General features: G+C 45.2%; 1 protein-coding gene across 17 annotated transcripts in view; it reads right to left on the reverse strand.

The window, feature by feature from the left end:
• Nucleotides 1-18,360, reverse strand: part of mtss2 (MTSS I-BAR domain containing 2) — a 137,644-nt gene that overhangs the window by 91,887 nt on the left and 27,397 nt on the right. For 16 of the 17 annotated variants that reach the window (XM_033036013.1, XM_033036019.1, XM_033036018.1 and 13 more), the window contains exons 2-3: nt 4,728-4,789; nt 780-853 (exon numbers count right to left, since the gene is read on the reverse strand). In XM_033036013.1, coding sequence (XP_032891904.1) covers nt 780-853; nt 4,728-4,789 — 136 coding nt within the window. Of the gene's footprint in view, nt 1-779; nt 854-4,727; nt 4,790-7,136; nt 7,141-17,061; nt 17,067-18,360 lie in introns of those variants that run through there. The other variant, XM_033036017.1, reaches the window with a different exon arrangement.

An 18,360-nucleotide genomic window follows, 5' to 3' on the forward strand; every position in this document is an offset into this window, starting at 1 on the left:
ATGCTGGTTTAAATCGAAGATAGACACAAAATTCTGGAGTAACTCAGCGGGACAGGCAGCATCTCCGGAGAGAAGGAATGGGTGACGTTTCGGTTCGAGACCCAAACGTCACCCATTCCTTCTCTCCGGAGACGCTGCCTGTCCCGCTGAGTTACTCCAGCATTTTGTGTCTACTTTGTGTCATATTTTAAGTTATCTCACTGTCTTGATTGTGGGTTTGAGAGCAAGTTCATTACAGAGCAACACATTGAACTCACATCACAGAAACACGCTGCTTGGAAACCCTGCTTTACTAAAGATAGTTATCACACACAACTTTCTGTGAGGGCACAGTTATACCCACTGTTGCTAGAATGAAATAACAGCATTTTTTGATGAAGGTATTTAGCAATACTTTCCTAAGTGGGGCACGTTCCACCAAGAGTAACGCGACACCTAATTAATATGAAATAATCTCAGCCTTTTTTAATCTCCATTTATGTTCAGCATGATCCACGTGTTCTCTTCAGGTATCGAAACCCCTGAATCCCTAGTTTACTCTTGACAATTCATTCCCAGTAATCCATCACTCCGCATTTACATGCCAGGCTGCATTCATTCTCAGGCACTATCATTAACACAGGGAAGCCCTCAGTCTGGGAATTATTCAGAGACTGATCACTAGTACAGGTGCATGAATAATTTCCTCCAGTAAGAACAACAATTTCCTAAATGAAGTTACGGTGTGTTTTCCTGGATGAGGCATTCCCAATCGTTTACGTGACTCGAATGGTTCTTACCTCGTGTGTTTGTTGCCATGTCTGCCACTTTTTGAAATGCATCCAAGAAGGCAGCTGCTGCCAGCACAGTGGTCCTGTAACAAAGGAACAGGGCAGCAGGGTGTGAAAAACAATACACTTTGATTTATAATGCACTCTTTTAAAAAAAAATCTGGGCATCTTTGGCACAGCCAACGTCTGTTGTATTTGAGAAGGTAGTGGTGAGCTGATTTCTTGAACCGCTGCATTTCTTCTGGACAATGTTCTCCCTCAGGGCTATGGAAAGTTCCAAAACTTAGACCTAGCGGCAATGAAAGAACAGCAACTTGTTTCTGTCAGGATGGCAGCAACTTGGAGGGGAACCTGCAGGCAGTGGTGTTCCCTCGACCTGCTGCCCATGTAAATCATGGTGGTAGAGATCATGGCTTTAGGAGATGCTGTTGGAGAGGCCTAGACGAATAACTGCAATGAACTATGGAGATAATACAAACTGCAGCTACCCTGTACTAGTGGTCAGGGAATGAATGTTCAGGGAAATTATGGATTGCTAATCAAGTGGGTTGTATTACCTTGGACGCTGCACTCATCCAGGCAAATGGAGAGTGTCCTATCAAATTCCACACTTATGCCATGTAGATAGTGGAAAGTCCTTGGGCCTTGAGGCACTCACTGTAGGTTGCCCAACTTGCGATTTGATCTTTAAGCCTAGGTATTTATGTGGCTGGTGCAATTGAATTTCTGGTTATTGGTGTTCCCTCTCCAAGGAACTCTGTAATAGTAGTGCCCTTGACAGTGAAGCATAGGTATTTAAGTATTTAGATATCACTGCTTGCCACATTTGGGATGCAAGAGTGAGTTGCTGTTTATCAGCCCATCTTAATGTTGTCTGGGTCTTGACACATATAAACATGGGCTGGTTAAGAAGTTACAAATTGATTTGAACATGATGCAGTCATCAAACAACACCTCCATTTCTGAGCTTTTGATGGAAGGCAGGTCATTGATGAGATAGCTTAGGATGGTTGGACCTTGAACTGCCCCGAGGGACTGCTACACTGATTCCCTAGGACAATTAATCTCCAAAAATCACGACCATCTTCTTATGTGCAAGGCATGGCTCTTGTCATTGGTGTGCTTTCCCCTTGAGGCCCATTGTGTTCAATTAAATCAGAACTCCTTGATGTCACACTTGTTCAAATGCTGCCCTTAATGTCACCTCTTCACTGAAATTCACATTTTTAACAGCCAGAACTGTCCTACTTCACATTCCAGCCAAGATTGCCATGAGATCGGGACCCAAAAAATCAAGGGTATCTGTGAGCAGGTTTATTGGTGAGAAAGTGACACGTGATAGCACTGTTAAATGACTCATCGCATCACTTAGCTGATGACTGACTGATTGACTTGCTATTGGTCAGATTGTCCTATTTTATGTGAATAGAACAAACCAGGGCAATTTTCCACATTGCTTGGTAGATGTCAGCATTGTATCTGTACTGAAATCGCTTAGCTAGAGGTGCAATTAATTCTGGAGTGCAAGTCCTCAGTACTACAGCTGGAAAGTTGCATGACCTGCAATCTGTGCCATATCTAGTGCTTGCAGCCACTTCTTGATTCACCTGGAGTGCACCAAATTGGCAGAAGACTGGCTTGTGTATCAGTGGGGATCTCAGGAGGAAGTAGATTAGGATCATCTCTGTATTTTTGTTTGATTGCAAACGCTTCAGATTTTCCTTTTGCACTCACACATTATGAGTTTCATCATTGTTGAAGATAGGAATATTCTAGGAGCATCCGCCACCTGTCAGCTGTGCAGTTGTCCATTGCCATTAATGATTAGAAGTGGCAGGACTACAGAGCTCCAATCCCATCTGCCGGTTGTGAAATCACGAGTTCTATCTATTGCGTGCTGTTTATGCGAGTTACAGATTCCCCAGGCTAGCCCCTTGTTGTTTTAGTTATTCCAGCAAGACCTTCTGCACTACTTAAACCAAGGTTAATTTCCTGGCCTGACAGCAATGGTAGAATGAGAGGTGTGCCAGGACATGAGGTAATGGATTTGCCACAGAAAGAAGGGTGTCCTTGGTATGAGGATACAGGGGCACTCATGAATAGATGCAGCTGCCACGGGTTGATTGGTGAAGATGAGGTTTTCTCAGTGTGACTGTGATGGGAGACTGTTGGTATATCTATGTTGGCGGGACCCAGACAATGTATCAACAGACAAGATAGGAGCACTGCTCTCCCAATTTAGAAACCTTTCCTATAAGTTTTCAGGAGGACAATGCAAGTTCACCAGGGTTGGGACAAACTGTGCCATGTCTGAATTTGGTGTTCAGGTCAATGCCAGGTGATCTGTCCAGTTCTGTTTAAACTTCATAGTGGTGATATAACTGAGGTACTAGTTAGACCACTTCAGAGTGTTTTAGAACCAACCAGAAGTTGCACCTCAAGCAACAGACCATGTAAAGATGAGTGATTCCCTTCCCTGAAGGACATTAGTGAACCACGTGAGCTTGAAGGGCAAACCAATAATTTCATGGTCATGTGTAGGTTTGTTTTAAAAATCCAGATTAACTAAATTTATGTTGTAGTGGGATTTGAACTTGGGACTCTGGATGGTTGGTAGCATCATCTCTACATGGTCACTTTTGCCACCAGTGATTGGGTAACAGGGGTTAGAAAGGTCTCTGCAAGTCAAATTTTATCTTCTGAAAGTTGGCTCTGCAAACTTAGTCTTCTCAACCAAGCTCCCAAAGTTGGCCTTCCATTGGACATCACTCAAATTAGATCACAGGGATGCTGGTGGGTGATAGTTGTGGAAGAGCCGACATTCACACGCTAATATCACAGAAATCACTGAAAGCTGGTGGATTGAAACATTAAACTACCAGGACAATTTGCAAGATCGGCTCGAGTGTTTAAACAAAAATGCTTTACCCAGAGACAGGGCAAATTGGAACTTGCTGCATCGTATAGTAAACAAGGCAGAAATAATTATTTTGGGAAAGTAGGTATTGAAAAAACCGTAAGAGATATCAGGATGCTGGTGTGTACAAACACCAGCATAGAGTGCATGGCTGATGTGCTGAGTGTAATCTATAACATTCTAATGGAATCTATAGTACAAGTGGTAAAGCCTCATGTTGGAAGTTGCATTTAAGTCATATTTATCTAGAAAACCAGCCAACGGAACCCTAATAAAGTAACAGCAATGAGAGCTCGAGTCGCCCGAGTTGCGGGGTTGAAGAGCACCTGGAGCGGGGCCTTACAGCACCGCCCCGCGCGGCTTGGAATGGCGGCGGGTCTCTGCGAGCGCACGCTGGGGGCTCTAACACCAAGACCCGGTGCGCGGCCTTGCATCACCCGGCGTGGTTTTAATGGCCACGGGACAATCGCCATCGCCCGCCGGGGGCTTTGACTTTGACTTTGACATCGGGGGGGAGAGTGCAGTGGAGAGAGAAGTTTTTTTGGCCTTCCATCACAGCAATGTGATGGATGTTTATGTAAATTATGTTGTGTCTTGGGTCTATTTGTTTGTAATGTATGGCTGCAGAAACGGCATTTCGTTTGGACCTCAAGGGGTCCAAATGACAATAAATTGAATTGTATTGTATTGTATTGTATTGTATTAAGACCATGGGATTTGTGATGCACAGGAGAGTGTAATGGGTTATTTAATAACTGTAAAACTAAATTGAAGAATTACTCAGGCTTCAGTGTTGACTAGATGATTACATGACTAGAAGGTGACAGTCCCTGGTAAAAGCTCAATTTCTGAGAAAGTGAAAGAATTATTTGATGGAAATGAAAGGGCACTGATCCAGTCCCTCCTTGGTTAGGCAAATGGTGATTTAAGCGGAAGGAGCCTCAGAAGAGGCAGATTCGGCAGTATGGATTACTTCTTCCCCACCTAGTTATTTGACATGTTGGGCGCTCAGGTAAAAATCAAGTTCAAGTTCACCTTACCTGAGCTGAGAGTGGAGTTTAGCGGCCTTGGCATTGAAGTCCTCCCAAATTGGGTATGATCCCTATAGGAAGCAAAGGGCATAATTAATTACAGATTGCCACCAGAAATTATTATCCTTTAATTAGATGCTTTGGAAGAAAAACAATGTGTAAAAGAGTGACACACAAAGTTAGGGAGTGAGAGAGCAAGCACACGCAGAGACAGAGGCCGAGACAAGCACACTGAATGAGGAAAAAGCACAAGTAAGGATACACGGTGAGAAGCGTAACCACAAATCCATGCACAAACAGAGCACAACGGAGGCAGGCACAGAGAAATGAGCTATGCGCATGGAGACCAACAGCGAGAGAGACATAGAGTGCAAGAGAGATATGCACACAGCCAGAGGGCGAGAGAGACACACACACACACGCGCACACACACACATTGTATGAGAGGCACGCACAGAGAAACCAAGATGGTGAGGGTGACATGGAATGCCACAAATGAAACTACTATGTGCAATGGGGCACAGGATTCTTCAGGGTAACCGCATGATGCCCTGTGCAGAAGGTCACCACCAAGATCCATAATGTGAGGCCATAATGCTTCCACTCTAGGGATACCCAGAATGCAGGAGAATCCCATTGCCTGCTCTTGTGGCCTGAAGCCTCTTCTCTCTAAGAATAGAGTCAGGGCAGCCTCTCTACTAGGCAGCAAAGTGACAAAGATCAGTAGTAGCAGCCTGACACAACTCTGATATTTAATAGGCTGACCCTCATAGTCAAAGCTGCCAAGGCACATAAAGGTAGCAGGAGGTGACATATCTCAATGAGAACGAATAATGTAATCTGAGTGATGGCACTTTAAACAGCAGTGTCCTCTGGGGAAAGCAGCTCTTTCTTGTACAACCTCCTTGATCAATGAGTAAATAACAAGAGTCATTTTACAGAAATGACCAGATGAAAATCTCATTTGGAGACCAATTTTCTGTGTTCTACTATTGTTGACCTTATTCAGGGGTATTTTGCTTCTACATAAACAATGCTAAATTCAAACAAAGCTTCAAAAGATTCAGAAATGGAATTCTGATGGTTACTAAGAAACAATGAAAAAAACACAAAACTGTGAGACTTTAGATGAAGTAAATTTCAATAACACAGCACCATTTTTTTGGGACCCGTGTTAACAAACTTCTAGCACTTTGTCTACATCTGTTTCTCTTTCCCTAACTATTGCCTAACCTGCTGAGAGCTTGTAGCACCCTCTGTCTTTCTTCTTCTGTGCTCTGCATGAACTTTCATACCTTTACACTCTTCAATAGTGAAACAAATCAAATGGAGATCTGGAGCTTGCCAGGATTTTTGAATCAATTACATGGATGTAATTTTTTGTTTCTGGGTTCTTCTGCTTCTAAACCTTCCTAATATCTTGGGGGGTTTTCCCCTCACTTTGCTCTCTGTTAGATGTTTGGGTTCCTATCTGAGATCAGTGCAATCTTTAGGGTCCTCTACCAAAATTTCCAGTTATTTTTTTCTATTTTTTTCTGCTGCCTTCATAGTATCCAAAGGCTCTACTTTGTAAGATGCATTTGATTCTAAATTTAGGAAACAATATGAAACATTAATATATTAATAGCTGAAATCAACATAATTCAAAAGAAAATCATGAATTCATGAATCCTTTTTTTAGAGTCAACTCACATGAGAATAGGCCCTGGCCCATCGAGCCAATGCGCAAAACACCCATTTTACACTAACCCAACTTTATTCTTCCCACATTTCCATTAACGCCACCACCCACCACAGGCAATTAACCAGCATGACTTTGGGTTGTGGGAGAAAACTGCAGCATCCAGCAGAAAACTGCAGGTTCCCTCCAGGAAACCCATGCAGCCACAGAGAGAATGTGCAAACTTCACATAGACAGTACCAGAAGTCCGGATAAAACCCGGCCACTGGAGCTGTCTATTAGCCATTAATGTTGCTTTATAACAACTCTTGAATCCACAGTTGCTCATTTTCTCTCCTCACATTGCACATCCTAACTGAAGCCCCCCTTCAACTCCCTGAACTCAACTCAACTAACTGAACTCCCTTCAATTCCGTCAGAATTGAAGGGAGTTCCATGTACGGACCTGCGTAATTCATTTCAATGAGATTTATAAAAAAATGTATCCGTCAAATATGTCAGCAGTAGGCCACAGCGTACTGCAGGCTGCACAAATCCACAATTGTATCTATTTAAATTATTGACTCAATACAGCACCAGCCTTGAAAACGCAAGAATGTCTGGAATGAACCTGTCAGTTATCAAATCCCAGACATTAGCTCGTCACAGCCATTCAAATTCGATATATTGATTTACACGAATTACAAGTTGTGTGGTCAACCAATTTGAGAAACTCCTTACATTCCTATCTAAACAACCTTCCTGGATTGAAGGAAACAAAGAGAATGTGCTGTGCGGAAAGCTCAGATTGGATTCGAACAGGCTGGTTAAACTTTCGAGGTGGGTTGGCTTAAATAAAGATGCTGTCACTTTAACTTCCGGGGTTGGTTCCAGCCTGTCAGGGCACACAGTTGGGAGCCGGGTCCGAGTGGTGATAATTATGAGAATTTGCAGCCATTTGAACCGCAGCCAAACTAGAGGCTTCACTCAGGAGTGGGTTGCAGCACCCCAGCTGATGGGACCTGTTCTCACTCTCTTTGAAGGTGGTGCTGCCCGCCCCAGCAAGTGGACAAACGCGAAGCCAACCTGTAATATGAGTGGGAGCATTTTCTCAGTCATACTTTGTCGACAGTTGGGGTGGGGGATCTGGGAGAGAGAGCTGGCGATGTCACACAGATGGAACAGTTTAATAACGACCCATTAAAATCCACCCTTCGGCCACTTGGCCTGCTCTGATCTGACAGCCCTCTCGCTAGTTCGCTGTGTGCCCGATCCTAACGCAGAACCTCCACAAAACCTTTGGGCTTCGGGTAACACCTGCACAAAGAGCCTCTGCTAACAAGGGCTGGCAAACTGTGGTGCTCAATGTGCACTGGGCGAGATGGCTGGGGGACACGCAAACTTGGAACAGCACAGACCCTCCCCTCAATCTATCCAATGCTAAAGGGCAGGCATTTCGCAATGTCTTATATCGGATTGGCGGCTCCTTCACAGGGCCAACCCTGTACTCAGTTTTTCTCTGAGATTAATCTTTGCCTTAACGGTACATTCACACCGCCTGTAGGTAAAGCATCAGCCCACATCACACTGATACAGTTACTGCCTGCCTCCGATTAAATATATTTTTACACATAAATTATGAATAAAGATGTGTCAAACACAAGTAATATTTTCTTAGTCCAGTAGCAAACACATTAAGGATTAAATGAAAATAATAAATTCGTTAACTTTTTGAATATCCCATAATTGCAGATTAATGAACTGAACTAGAACTGGGACTGTGTAAGTAGTGTGTGAACAGCAGAACAAGAAAGGAAGTTATTGAGTTGACAGAATTCTAGATTAATTCCTTGGTAGAGTAGTTAACAATTTATACACAGTTTATACAGCGCTGCGTTCGCTATTTTAAAATCCCAAATGATCTTTGACCATTCTCATGATTCCTTGCGTTTATCGAGATACCGAACTTGCTTATTGTTTCACACAAAAAGCAATTAATATTTGGAATGATCTGCCGGAGGAAATGGTGGCAGCAGGAACAGTAACAACATTTAGGAGGAATTTGAGCAGATTCATGCAGGAATAGAGGAATATGGAATGAATACAGATATGGATGATTAGTATGGAAAGATGGGCCTAATGGTCTTCTGTGACTCTAATTGGAATTAATATTTCTCATTGCCAATAACACAGCTTTACCATGTCACCTTTGCTTATATATGCGAGTATATATACTTATACACACACGGCTGGATTTTCAGGCCACTTACTACACTCCCTATACACTCACACCTGTACAGCCAAATTCTGCTCTAACCCTATCTACAAATTCACAAATGACACCACTGACTTTGAACAATAAGGAAGGAGGAGGTAATTAGCATACTAGTATAGAATCAAGACAACAAGCTCTCTCTCTCTCAATGCTGGCAAAACCAAGGAGCTAGTCACTTACTTCAGAAAGTGGGATAGAGTACACACGCCAGTCTACATCAATGGTGCTGAAGTAGAGAGTGTAGAGAGCTTCATGTTCCTCAGTGTAAATATCATCAACAGTTTGCCCTGATCCAATCACATTGGTGTGTGTTTGTGGCAATAGTGTCAATGTCTCTAGATCCTCAGAAGACTAGGGATGTTTGGCATGTCTCAAACGACTCTTACCAATTTACATAGATGTGCCACAGAAAGCATTCTATCTGGATGTATCACAGCTTGGTATGGCAAGTGATCATAAGAAATGACAGAATTGTGGAAGCAGCCCAGTACACACAATCCTGTCCCCATTCCCCACCCAATCAACTTAATTTATACTTCACACTACCTTGGCCAGCATACTCAAGCATCACTCATACTTCTGTCATTCTCTCATTTCATTTCTCCCGTCAGGCAAAACAAACAAAACCTTGAAAGCATGTATCACCAGATTTGAGAATTTTCTTCCCCACTGTTCTCAGATTCATGAATGGTCCACTCATAAAGCTAAGGATGTATTCCTGATTTCCCACTCTACCTTGAGTGGATATTTTTATGGCAGGGATAGACAAATTCTTGATTAGAACAGGTGTCAAGGGTTATGGGGAGAAGGAAGTAAAATGGGATTAAGAGGCAGAGATCAGCCATGATTGAATGGTGGAGTAGACTTGATGGACTGAATGGCCTAGTTCTACTATAACTTGTGAACGTGAGTGGTGCTAGTCCACTGCCTTGGCTCTACAGCCTTCTGTGGCAAAGAAATCCACAGATTCACCACCCTCTGACTAAATACATTTCTCCTCTTCTCCTTCCTAAAATAATGTCCTTTAATTCTGAGGCTATGACCTCTAGTTCTAGACTCTCCCACTAATGGAAACACCCTCTCCACATCCACTCTATCCAAGCCTTTCATTATTCTGTATGTTTCAATGATGTCCCCCCTCATCTAAACTCCAGCAAGTACAGGCCCAGTGCCGACAACCGCTCATCATAGGTTAACCTACTCATTCTTGGGATTGTTGTTGTAAACCTCCTCTGGACCCTCTCCAGAACCAGCACATCCTTCCTCAGACATGGTGCCCAAAATTGTTCACAATATTCCAAATGCAGCCTTACTAGCGCCTTATAGAGCCTCAACTTTACATCCCTGTTTTTGTATACAAGCCCGCTAGAAATAAATGCTAGCATTGAGTTTGCTTTCTTTACTTCGATTCAACTTGCAAATTAGCTTTTTGGGAATCTTGCACCAGCACTCACAAGTACATTTGCACCTCAAATTTCTGTATTCTCATCCCATTTAGAAAATAGTTTACACCTTTATTTCTACTACCAAAATGCATGACTCCACACTTTGCTACACTATATTCCATCTGCCACTTCTCTGCCTACTCTCCTAACCTGTCCAAGTCCTTCTGCAGAGTCCCTGCTTTCTCTACACTACCTGCCCCTCCACCTATTTTCGCATCATGCGCAAACTTTGCCACAAAGCCTTCAATCCCCTCGTCCAAATCATTAATATACAACGTGAAGAGTAGCGGCCCAAGCACTGACCCTTGTGGAACTCCACTAGTCACTGGCAGCCAACCAGAAAAAGCCCCCTTTACTACCCCTCTTTCTCTTCTGCCATCCAGCCAACCTGCTATCCATCTAGTATCTGCCCTTTGATACCGTGAGCTCTCATCTCCCTAAGCAGCCTAACGTGTAGCACCTTATCAAAGGCTTTCTGATAATCTAAGTAAACAACATCTACTGACTCTCCTTTGTCTGTCCTGCTATTTACTTCTTCAAAGAATTCCAGCAAATTTGTCAAACAAGACCTCAACATTTCAACGCCATGCTGACTTCGGCCTAATTTATCGTGATCTTCCAAGTACTCCGTAACCTCATCCTTTATAATAGACTTTAAAATCTTACCATTGGTTGGATTGTATTCATATATGGATGATTATCCTGGTTAACAAACAAACACAAAGTTCTCAGGACTCGTGATAAAAATAATCAATGCAACAATGCTGTTCTTCAAAACAGTGTGGTGGGATCTTATACACATCTCTGAAAGGTTTCATGCATGCAGGTTTCATTCTGTTGCACCACCCAGTTAAATAGAGCAGCAGTTCAGGTATTTTAATTGGAGCACAGGCTAGCCCAAGAGTTGATGGGGATGTAGGGAAAATAGGTGGTCAACACGGCCATCAATTGATCGTCAACAAATGGGTGATTGATGATCAAACATTCCATTCTATATGATTCTAAATCCAGCATTAATGTGATGGTAGATGGCAGAAAGTCCTGCATCGGGTTTAAAAGAAGAAGAGAAAGAAAGATAAGGGATTTAAAAAAACCTGGCAGTGCATGTGCAAAGGACCGGAGAGTGGAAGAGGAGGCCAAGTGAAAGATACAGGGAGCCTCTGAGAAGGGCAGTGTTGAGTGCTGTGCCAGGCTGCAGCTGGGACTGTATAATGAAGCCTTTCATCACACACTACAAACAGCACGATTCCTGATAGATAGACTTGCACACAGCACAGTTATATGGATTCAATAGACTTAAGGATTGGCAAACAGTTCCTCAAACTGTCAAAGCAACTGAAAGCCACTGTCCGGATTCAGTGAAAGGAATTGTTCATTGTGGAAAATGTCCAGGCTTTATCCAGCTTCAGATAGAGAGGCTGAGGCAGGAGGGGGAGAGGTCAGGGAAGGGATAGGGAGTTGAGGGAGGGAGAGAATGTGGCATTGGGGGGGGGGGGGGGGGGGGGGGGGAGGAGTATGTGTGGGAGGTGGAGGTGGGGGCACAGGGCGGGAGACAGGACGGGGTGGGAAGGGGGTGCAATTAATACAGTAACAGAAAGAACATTTAAACTCCACACAGACAGGGCCGGAGGTCAGAATCAAGTTGCGAGTCAGCTACTATAAAGATTGCATCAATGTACCTTATTTGTGTTTGCACTTAAAAATAGAATTACTGGCCGTTCAGCTCAGCTGTCGGGATTTCCATGCGATCTCAGGAGCAAGTTAGATAGGCAAGTCTCACAGGTTTGCTAATTGGGCAATAAAAGGAAGGTACGTATAAGCGAAGCGGCCAAAGTGAGAGTGAACAAGCTCAAGAGGCTTCAGCGAGGGCGATTGCAGGTTATGGATTGGTCTGTCACTTACTGTTTATATCAAAGTGCAACTTGGTCTTGGTGTAGGTGGAATGGAATCTAGTTCAGTGGAGTGCTCGAACTGTGGGATGTGGGAACTCAGGAAGACAGCCAGTGGGCCTGAGGACTACAGCTGCAGGAGGTGCGTCCAGGTACAGTTCCTTAAAGACCCTGATAGGGAACTGGAGCTGCAGCTGGACAACCTCAGGCTCATCCAGGAGAGTGAGGAAGACATTGATAGGAGCTATTGAGAAGTGGTCAGACAGAAGGTACGCACAGAGAATAGGTGGGTGACCATCAGGAAAGGGAGTAGGAAAATAGCTCAAGAATGCCCTGTGGCCATTTCCCTGCAAAACAAGTATATCCCTTTGCATACTGTTGAGGGGGATGACTGCTCAGCCAAAAGCAGCAGCAGCCTGGCTCCGAGGTAGAGTGGGGTAGGGTGAGCTCTTCTTCTTATCGAGTCCACATCACTAGATTAGAAATTGTTCATCCAGAGCTGAAAACACTTCCCGGCATCAGCATACAATGGCTTCTTGCGCATAGTAGTGGAAAGATTGGTGGAAACAGGGCTGCTGTGACAGCCTTTCCAGGACGTGAACGCTCCAACCTTGATCCCGGGTGAGGTCTAGCAGAGCGATAGTGGTAGGAGAATCTATAGTTAGTGGGACAGACAGGAGGTTCTGTGGCAAACGAGACGCCAGTATGATTTGTTGCTTCCCTGGTGCCAGGAACCCAGATGTCTTGGAGAGGCTGCAGAACATTCCCAAGGCTGCAGAACATTCCCAATTCTCACAAACGACATGGGAAGGAGGTTCCTGGAGGTTTTTGTCAGTCTCCCTACCTGCTTCCACTACCTGCAACCTCCGGCAACCACCTGCAACCTCCGGGAACCGCACGGAAACCTTGGGTGGGGCGCAAAGTCTCCAGAAGTTTCCGTTCAGGTTTCCTAAGTGGGACAGGGGCATTAGATTCCTCTGTTTTACAACACTCCCCAGTGCACTACCATTCACTGTGTAGGTCCTGCCCTGGTTTGACTTCCCAAAATGCAACACCTCACACTTATCTGTATGAAATTCCATCAACCATTCCTCAGCCCACCTGATCAAGATCCTGTTGCAATTTTTGCCAACCACCTTCGCTATCTACGACACCACCCTCTTTATTATCATCTGCAAACTTACTAATCATGCCTTGTACATTCTCATCCAAATCAAACAGCAATGGGCCCAGCACCAAACCCAGAGGCACACCACTAGTCATGAGCCTCCAGTCCGAAAAAGAACCTTCCGCCATCACCCTCCGCTTCCTTCTATGAAGCCAATTCTCTATCCCATCGGGTAGCTCTTCTTGGATCCCATGCAATCTAATTTTCCAGAGCAGCCTACCATGGGGAACCTTATCAAATGGCTTGCTGAAGTCCATTTAGCAACATTTATGGCTTTTCTTTCATCAACAATTTGGGTCACATCTTTAAACTCAGATTCGTGAAACACGATCGCCAACTTACAAAAACCATGTCAGCTCCCTTATCAGCCCTTGTCCATCTAAATGCGTGCATATATAATCACTCAGAGTATCCTTGAGTAACTTTCCGACCACAGATGTTAGACTCACTGGCCTTTAGTTCCCAGGCTTTTCCTTGCAACCTTTCTTAAATAGAGGCACATCACTTGCCACCCTCCAGTCTTCCTGCACTTCACCCGTATTTAATGAAGACTCATAAATCTCAGCCAGGGCACCTGCAATTTCCTCTCTAACTTCCCACAATGTCCTCAGATATATCTGTCTACTTTGTTACTTTAAAGGTGATCAAGTGAAGACTTGGCCTTTCTTTTCAGGGGATAAAGAAGTTGCACAAGATTCTCACTCGGTTTATTCTCATCGTTCTGGTGTCCACCTCCGGATGTGGCGGCGCTGTGAAACGGCTGAGGCTCGCCTGCAGTCTGTCTGTTTTTACTTTTTTGTGTTGTTTTTTTTGTCTAATTCAGTTAAATTTTTGGTTATTAGGTGGTGTTATGGGGGGGGGGGGGGGGGGGTGAAACAGGGCTTTCTGTCTCTCCCTTCGGGGGAATGTGACTTTTTTGTCGTATCCCCCTTCTCTTCCCCCGCCTGAGCTGAGGCCTAATGGCGGAGCTGGCGGCCTCCAACCTGCGACCAACCTCGAGGATCCGGAGGTAGAGCCAGCGAGGCTGGCCGTCTTCGAGCTGCGGCGACGTTCGGGCAGCGGCACGACTCGGCGCTCCGGTGAGGGCGGACGGCGCGGGGCTGAGACACTCCCGTGAGGCTACCGGCTAGAAGGCGCTCCCGTGAGGGCGGCCTGGGTCCCGGCTGGAAGGTGCTCCGGTGTGGGTGGACCGGCTCCCGGCTGGAAGGTACTCCCGTGTGGGCGGCGCGGTGCGGGGCTGAGAAGCTCCCGTGGGGGCGGCGCGGTGCGGGGCTGAGAAGCTCCCGTGGGGGCGGCCCGGTGCGGGGCTGAGACGCTCCCATGTGGGCAGCCCGGTGCGGGGCGGAGACGGTGCTCCGGTGGCAGAGGCGGCATTCTGGCGGCAGCGACCTGAATCTGGGGCTCGGCCGCGGGCCAGTGGACGACATCGTCGGGAGCTCGCAGGTCACAGGCTGATGCCTGTTTTCCGGAGCTCCCGTGGCAACAACCGCGTCCGCTGGACTGGAGGGCGGCAGCTTCGACCACCCCCGGGCCGCGGAGCTTGAACCGCGGGACTGACTTACCATCGCCCGGTGGGGTATCGCCTCGGCGCAGTGGGAGAGGAGGAGGGAAGAGACAGTAACTCTAAGACTTTTGCCTCCATCACAGTGAGGAGGTGCTTGGTGAACTCACTGTGGTGGATGTTAATTTGTGTTTATTGTGTGTTGTTATTATTACATGTATGGCTGCAGGCAACAACATTTCGTTCAGACCAAAAGGTCTGAATGACAAATAAAAGATTGAAAAACCTTGCAAATGGTTTTTAATTTGTCTTTTTTAGTCTCTTTATCTCCTTCGTGTAATGCATTGAGGATAGGAACACTGATGAGTAATTTTTCATCAAGTTTCTAACATTAGATTGATAAATAAAGCGGAGGGAGTAGGGTAGACAGTTTTAAAGAAAGATACAGCAGAATTGTTTTCATTACATGCTCAACGTGTTGCTAATGTGGGAGAAAGTTGGGAGAAGTGAAAATGGGTAGTTGGTTATGATTTTTCCATTAAGGTGGAGACACTATAGATTAGCAACTGGAACCATGCTGTAGCCCCAGTCAGCTACCCTCACACAAGAAAAATAGAGGAAGTATTTAATTTGGAGTCAAATACTTCAATCAGCCTGCAAGCCTTGTAAAATACTGATGTGTTCTAATTTCTGTCTGACTAAATGAACTGGGCAGGAAATGGCGTCTCTGTAATCCAGAGACTGAACATGATTGGTTTTCCATCCGGTTTTGTAGCAGATGAGAGGGAGTTAAACACAAAGTACAGCCGTTCTCCTTGTTCAGCAATTGTAAACTGTTCCAACAATAAGTATGGGAATAGGTTTCCTCTTTTGAGCTCTTACCCTTATACAGCAACAACTTCACTTCGTGTTCTGTCAACACCTCCAATACAAAGACCTTCATAGGCGCTTTCTCCCCACTTCACTGCGGCTCAGTTACTAAGCAACTGTCACTGCATTTTAACTAAGTTGTCACTCAAGGGAGCTCAACCGTGGAATAACTACCACAGGAATTGGTTACAACGACATACATAGATTGTATCAACAAGATCAGGCCAGGAACGGACAGTCAGTACAACGGGACTGGATGAGGAACGGACAGAATTAGCGCAGGGGGACTGGGCCAGAAATGGAGAGAGTCAGTACAGGGGGACTGCGCTGGGCGCCAACTAAGTTTGTAGCCAACTTTTAATATCCTGAAGCCTGGATGAACATTATTAAAATGAAAGTAAGGGGCACAAATCACAAAATGTTAGACTTTGGACTTCGTCTCTGCACAACAGAAGAACTTTTAATTATGTTCAAAGGGCCTTTTTCTGATTGTTAACTAGCTGGGGATCTTCTCAAACTAACATCTTTTTGGTGTCTCAGTGCTAGCGAATGGTTACCTTATTCCAGCAATGACTCAGTGGCAAAATCATCGAGCCCATTGGTTGCAAAATGCACTGTGTAAATGGAAATCTTTATTTTTGCAATCCCTCTGCAGAATTTCCAATCACTGGCCACGCATTAAGACAGTTTACTGTCCCAACTTCACCCCGTTCCATAGCCCCTGTCCCTCCTCACAAACTGCCTCCTTTCCAGATTAAAACTCATTGTGTTTCGATGCCAGGAGCAAACCTCCACACAACAGTGATCTCTGGTGTCGATTTCCAGAAGTCAGTGCAGTATAGAATCAGATTAAGTCCCACTGAGTTGGACCAACCATCAAGCACCCATTGACACTATTCCCATTTATTCTCCCACATCTCCATCTCTCTCCCACATTCCACCACTCATCGACATATTAAAGGCAATTTACAGTCGCCAATTAATTTGTCAACCCGCACATCTTTATGATATGGGAGGAAATCTACACAATCACTGGGAAAATGTGTAAACTCCACACAGTTGGCATCTGAGGTCAGGATCAAACCCGGGTCACTGGAGCTATGAGGCAGCGGCTCCACTAGCTGAGCCACTGTGCTGCGCATTACGCGTTAGCATGCTATTTTAACCGAAGGATGCATCAAAGCAAGGCACCAATCTGGTCACTCCTAAAGCTCACTCTTTGAAGCAGGGTCATCGGCCAGTCAGCGGGAGCTGAAATCTTGCATGGTTTGAGCCCAAGAGCAAGTCGTAATCTCTTAACTTTTATCCCCTAAGAGAGATCAGGTAACAACCCAGACATGAGGTCACAACAGGAGAGCTCGAGATCAAGCAATTCAGACGGTCCCGCCAGTCACAAATACTGAGTAGTAATAGTTTAAAACACGGCACAAATCCCGAGATCGGGTTACAAGCTCAACTCCCTCCTCAGCATCTCAGGTTTTATACAATAGTTCTTGTAACGCGAGAGGCTGTTTGTGGATGTGAGCTTAACAAACATATAATTGATTTTCACCATCACAAAAGGATCACCAGATTCATTGGAAGCATCAGTGGGAAACGCTGCACACCTGCAAATCCCAGCCCAAACTGTGGCAGAGCTGGCAAGGTTCACACTAAGAGAGAACCTTGTCAGCAAATGCAATCCCTTACATAGTACATACTGAAAATGTACCAGGCCAGTTGCTCAACTGCACTGGAGCACTAAATAATTCGAGCCAGAATTGGAGATTCTGCCCTTCTCACTTGGAAGGGCAGAATCTCCAAAATATAAACTGCATGGCAAAGTGCTTTTTGTAGTAACCATTGTACCACATAATCCAGTTACAATCCTTTTGCACGGCATAATTCGGGCAGATATTTATATACCCCAATTTGAGATACGACTCACCTGATTTGCATCAGTACATTTGTTGGACGTGGGCAAGACCAGCTTTATTGCTCATCCCTAAGGGGTGCCAACTACCTTACTGAATGCCTGTAGTCCTCTGGTAAAAGTTGTAATCACAGAGCTATACAGCATGGAAACTGGCCCTTTGATCCAAACCATCCATGCCGACCAAGTTTCCAAACTGAACTAATCCCACTAAGGAGTTAATGGATGATTTTAAGAGGAGAGGAACACCTCTTGTCCCTGTCTCCATCAATGGCATGGATGTGCAGTTTACCAAGGAGCACAAATACCTTGGAGTGTATCTGGACAGTAAACTGCACGGTGTCAGGAACGCTGAGGTTTTGTATAAGAAGGGACAGACCCGGCTGTTCTTTTTGAGAAGGCTCTGCTCCTTCAAAGTCTGCAGTAAGATGCTGCAGATGTTCTACCAAACGGTGGTAGCCAGTGCCATCTTCTTTGCTGCCTTGTGCTGGGGCAGCAGGGCAAAGGCTGCAGACGCCAATAGGATTAACAAACTCATCAAGAAGGCTGGTGCAGTCCTGGGGGCGGAGTTAGATTCAGGGGAGGTGGTCTTGGAGGGGAGGATGCTCCTCAAACTGCAAAGCTTCCTGGACAATACAGCTCACCTCCTCCATGACACACTGGTCAACCCGAGGAGCACCTTCAGCAACAGACTGGTTCCACCAAGACACAGGACAGAATGCCACAGGAGATCCTTCTTCCCTGTGGCTATAAAACTGTACAACAGTGGTGGGATAGACTGAGACTGACTCTCCTCCTTTCCCCCCCCTCCCCTCTCCAATCTTGCACATCCCCAACCCTTTCCACTCGTCACTTTAATTTAATGCTTCATGGATTTGGGGATTTTATGACGGTTATTATGCCCTCTATTTTTAGACATCTC

The sequence above is a fragment of the Amblyraja radiata genome, chromosome 17 (genome assembly GCF_010909765.2).
Source record: "Amblyraja radiata isolate CabotCenter1 chromosome 17, sAmbRad1.1.pri, whole genome shotgun sequence".
Lineage (NCBI taxonomy): Eukaryota > Metazoa > Chordata > Chondrichthyes > Rajiformes > Rajidae > Amblyraja > Amblyraja radiata.